The sequence below is a fragment of the Carassius gibelio genome, chromosome A25, assembly GCF_023724105.1.
Source record: "Carassius gibelio isolate Cgi1373 ecotype wild population from Czech Republic chromosome A25, carGib1.2-hapl.c, whole genome shotgun sequence".
NCBI lineage: Eukaryota > Metazoa > Chordata > Actinopteri > Cypriniformes > Cyprinidae > Carassius > Carassius gibelio.
This window is the reverse complement of record NC_068395.1, coordinates 19,225,189-19,230,188: the sequence shown is the minus strand read 5'-3', so window position 1 is coordinate 19,230,188 and position 5,000 is coordinate 19,225,189. Positions and strand designations below refer to the sequence as shown.

The 5,000-nt window shown below is 36.6% G+C and overlaps 1 protein-coding gene and 1 non-coding gene across 4 annotated transcripts in view; both read left to right on the top strand.

The window, feature by feature from the left end:
* The window catches only part of LOC127947410 (glutamic acid-rich protein-like), a 255,412-nt gene extending 253,803 nt beyond the window's left edge, over positions 1–1,609 (top strand). For all 3 annotated transcript variants that reach the window (XM_052544520.1, XM_052544521.1, XM_052544519.1), the window contains exon 2: positions 741–1,609. In XM_052544520.1, coding sequence (XP_052400480.1) covers positions 741–1,229 — 489 coding nt within the window. In that variant the 3' untranslated portion in view covers positions 1,230–1,609. The remainder of the gene's footprint in view (positions 1–740) is intronic.
* A 708-nt stretch (positions 1,610–2,317) lies between these two features.
* Positions 2,318–2,436, top strand: LOC127948120 (5S ribosomal RNA). Its single transcript, XR_008151867.1, has one exon. It is a non-coding gene; the product is annotated as a 5S ribosomal RNA (ribosomal RNA).
* The last annotated feature ends 2,564 nt before the right edge of the window (positions 2,437–5,000 follow it).

Genomic DNA, 5,000 nt, shown 5'->3' with positions numbered 1-5,000 from the left:
AACGACAGCAAATGATAAAGAGGTTGAGCCAACAAACAAAGTATCAGAGGCAATACAGAAAAGAAGCAACATTAACAATGACTGTAAAAGATATAGAACACACAACAGTAATAATGATCATTAAATCAGTTGAAGAGAAAGTAGGAATTGGAAAACTGATCGGACTAAGAAGAAAGAATAACAATGAATTTGAAATGACTATGGAAAGTGAGTTGGACTGTGATTTACTGTTGAATGGAATCATGATTAACGGAAAAGAATGTGAGATAAGGAAACTGTGTGCAACAGAAAGAATGGTATCTTTCTTGAGTCTGCCCAGCTATATAGAAGATGAGGAAATTATTCAAAAACTGATAAATTGGGGAGTAACTCCCATTTTGCCTCTAAGAAGAAGATATCATCCGGGGACAACAGTGGCGGACGGAACACGTTTTCTAAAGGTAAAGTTTCCACAAGAAGTGACATCTTTGCCATATAATACCAGGTTCATGACTGAAGAAGGAGTGCAGTACTACAGAGTGATTCATGACAACCAGCTGAAGACATGCAGGATCTGTGTAAGTGTGGAACATGAGAAAAAGGACTGTCCGCAATTCAAATGTCGAGACTGTTTTGAGCAGGGGCATTATGCGCGGGACTGCAAAGTCCCACGGTGCCAAGGCTGCGACAAAGCAATCATGAGATGCAGATGTGAGATGGAACATGAGGTAAATGAGGACACAAATATGGACATACAGGAGGTGATGGGAGATACTGCAACTGATCATTTAAATGATTCACTGCGGCAGACTCAAGGAGAGGAAGATGAACAGGACAATGAGGAAGAGGAGGAAACCAACAAAGATGAGAATGAAGAAAAGAGCAAAGATGGAGAACAAGGAATGGAGAAGGGAGAAAGAGTAGACAAAGAGGAAAGAATTTTGATTAACAAAGACTTTTCTAAGGAAAAGGAAGAAGTGGACACGACTGGGATGGACTATGAAAAAGGTCAAGAAAAGGATGAGGATAAGGGAATGAAGATACTGCCGGAGGTAAGAGAAGTGGAAAATGGGGGGAGGATTTTTGGTTTGGAAAATAAAGGAATAGAAAGACTGAATAGAGGTGTAAAAGCAAGAACAAAAGGTGGAGTTGACATTCAAAAGGTTCTTAAAAAGCAGAAAATAAGAAGAGATGCGCTAAAGGAAAGGAGGAAAAGTGGAAATGGGGGAAGCAAGACATGTTTTCTTTAAAGACAATGAAACTAATTGAGTGGTGGTTTTTGGTTTATCCTGTGTTTTCCTTAATGAGTTTTCTAAGTATTGTTTCATTGAATGCTAGAGACTTATCCCAAAGTCAAAGGTTTGAAAGATTGATGTGTCTGACTAAAAATAGGGATATGTTATGTCTACAAGGAATGAGGTGGGAAGATAAAATAAGTGATGAAATCAGAAAATTGTGGAATGGAGAAATGTATAGTAATTGTGATATAGGAAGGAAAAGAGGGGTCGCTATTTTAATAAATGTCAATAATGAGTGTTTTTTAAATTGCATCTTAAACATTGCAAGGTTTGTTAAATGGAGCAGAAGAAACATGGTCAAACAAAAGAAGACAAAAATACATGTGTGCAATTTTTTTAGGATAAAGATGTGTTTTAATCTAAATGTTCTGTTTTGTTACTATAATATGAAAGATGAAAAATAAGTGTTTGTAAAAAAAAGTGTAAAAGGGAATCCATTCCTTGAAATGACATATTTTCATTTTAATGTATTATTGCAAAAATGTAATTTAGATTGTTTTTAAAATGTATGTTAAATGTATGTATGAGTCTTTTTTAGAAAAAAAAAAAAATGTTAAAAAAAAAAAAAAAAAAAAAAGCTATGCCCGATCTCGTTTCATCTCGGAAGCTAAGCAGGTTTGGGCCTGGTTAGTACTTGGATGGGAGACCGCCTAGAAATACCAGGTGCTGTAAGCTTTTTGGAAATTTTTCACTTAGTATATAATAATTTTGCCAAAAAATAGAGTCAATGCCGGTCTCTGAATATTAGCAGGTTTGGGTCTGGTTAGTACATGGATGGGAGACTGCCTGGGAATACCAGGTGCTTTAAACTTTTTGGAAAATTTCACAAATTATATAATAATTTTGCAAAAAAAAAAAAAAAAAAGAGTCAATGCCCAATCTCTGAATCTTAGCAGGCTTAGGTCTGGTTAGTACTTGGATGAGAGACCGGCTAGGAATACCAGGTGCTTTAAGATTTTGGGTTTTCTTTCCTACTTATATAATGTACTGGCGATTAGATTGGCTGATCTCTAAATAGCCTTCTCTTTGCGGCAGTCTTCGCTTACGGCCATACCAACCTGGCTATGCCCGATCTCGTCTGATCTCGGAAGCTAAGCAGGTTTGGGCCTGGTTAGTACTTGGATGGGAGACTGCCTGGGAATACCAGGTGCTGTAAGCTTTTTGGAAATTTTTCAGTTAGTATATAATAATTTTGCCAAAAAATAGAGTCAATGCCGGTCTCTGAATATTAGCAGGTTTGGGTCTGGTTAGTACATGGATGGGAGACTGCCTGGGAATACCAGGTGCTTTAAACTTTTTGGAAAATTTTCACTTAGTATATAAGAATTTTGCCAAAAAATAGAGTCAATGCCCGATTTCTGAATATTAGCAGGTTTGGGCCTGGTTAGTACATGGATGGGAGACTGCCTGGGAATACCAGGTGCTTTAAACTTTTTGGAAAATTTCACAAATTATATAATAATTTTGCAAAAAAAAAAAAAAAAAAAGAGTCGATGCCCAATCTCTGAATCTTAGCAGGCTTAGGTCTGGTTAGTACTTGGATGAGAGACCGGCTAGGAATACCAGGTGCTTTAAGCTTTTGGGTTTTCTTTCCTACTTATATAATGTACTGGCGATTAGATTGGCTGATCTCTAAATAGCCTTCTCTTTGCGGCAGTCTTCGCTTACGGCCATACCAACCTGGGGGCGATAGAGTGCAACAGGAAGTGAGTTGGCAGGAAGCATTGCAATAGCAGTTGGTGGGAGAGGCCCACCTTTTTTGTTGTTTTGTTAGTTTGTTATTTCTTTTTTTGTCTCTTATAATTTTTCTAAATTGGACTCCCCAGCAGTTAAAGCTGCTGGGGGGAGTTTTTATTTTTGGAAATGTCAACAACGGATGGATTAACGGTAATGAATAAGGATATGGCAAGAGAAACACGAAAGGAAGAATGTGGACAACAAATGGCAAAAGATACTGGAATTCGAAGGAATAGTAATAGTTTTGGTGGCAAAGCAAAGGAACGATTTGCAAACAAGTCTTTTCTGAAGGAAGCTACAGTAATTGTGAATCTGATGGATTTAAGAGATGCAAAGGTGGAAGACATTATAGAGGCTGTGACAGCAAAGATTGGATTTGGAAAGCTGTTGGCCGTAAGACCAAGACCAGATAGAGAATATGAACTGACTTTGGAGGATGAACATATGTGTGATGATTTAATGGATGGTTTAATGATAAAAGAGAAGATGTGTGAAATCAGGAAATTGCAGACAAGAGAATGCATTGTTTCTTTTATGCACTTACCAGCATATATCGATAATAAAGACATTCTTTCAAAGTTGGAAATGTGGGGCGTAGCCCCGACATCAGACATTAAAAGGCGATACTACCCTGCCACAAGAATAGCGGATGGAACAAGATACCTTAAAGTCCGATTTCCAAAAGAGGTGGTATCCCTGCCCTATAGTACCAAATTTGAAACGGCCGAAGGGCCACAATACTTCAGGATCATGCATGATAGGCAGATGAAAATCTGTAGGCTATGCATGGATCCTGGTCATGTCTTCAAAGACTGTCCTGATTTGAAGTGTCATGAGTGCGAGGAGCAGGGACATTATGCTCGTAATTGCAATGCTGTAAAGTGCCCAGATTGTAAACGTGCATTGGTGAAGTGTGAGTGTTGGATGGAGAATGAAGAAGAAGAAGGAGATGATAACCAAATAAAAGAGACTGAAATTTTGAGTGTAGAAGGACAAGGATGGAAGGTAATTCAGGACTCAACAGAAAAGGATATACATCCACTGGAAAGGATGGAGGAAGAAGAACAAAATGGCTTGATGGACAGTGCAGAAAATGAAGTGGAGCATCAGAAAGAAAAGGACAATGATGGACAAATGGAAAGTGACATTCAAACATCACTAGAGACAATGCAAACAATGACGGAGGAACAGGACAAAATGGAAGAAGTACAAAATAACTTGGAAACAGAAGAGGATTTGGGAAAAGGAGACAACGAGAAATCTAATGAAATGGGAAAGGAAAGAATACAGAGAAGAAGATCCATAAAGGTAACCCCCAATATAGAAATGGTTAAAAATAGAAGGCAGAAGAAAAGAAAAGAATTTGATGAAAACAGATTTGGGGTACTGATGAATAGGGAAGAAGAAAATGAAGGATGTATATAGGAAATAACTTTTTAATTATTAGCCTTTTAAGTATTATATCATTAAATGTTAGAGGTTTATTGAAAGAGGAAAAATTTGAAAAAGTGAAAGAACTGTGTAAAAAATCAAATGTGATCTTATTGCAAGAAACAAATTGGAAAAATGAAAAGATGGAAGATGTTAAAAGAAGATGGAAGGGGGAAATTTATTATAATAATGGTGATGGTGAAAGAGGAAAAGGAGTTGCAGTTTTAGTTAAAAGAAATATATGTGATGATGTTAAAATTATATATTGTGATAAAGAAGGCAAATGTATAATTGTGAAAATGGTCTGTGGAGGAGAAACTATAATTTTATGTAATGTACATGCTCCAAATGCAGAGGATGAAAAGAAAATATTTTTTAATAATTTAAATGATTATATAGAAAAGTGGGAAAAGGTTGTATTAATGGGTGACTTTAACACTGCTTTGAGTAGAATGGATATAGCCAAAGATATGGTTTTTAAAAGAGATAGTGGAAGGGATGAATTGCTTAAATTAATTGATAAAAATGATCTAATAGATATATGGAGAGAACGAA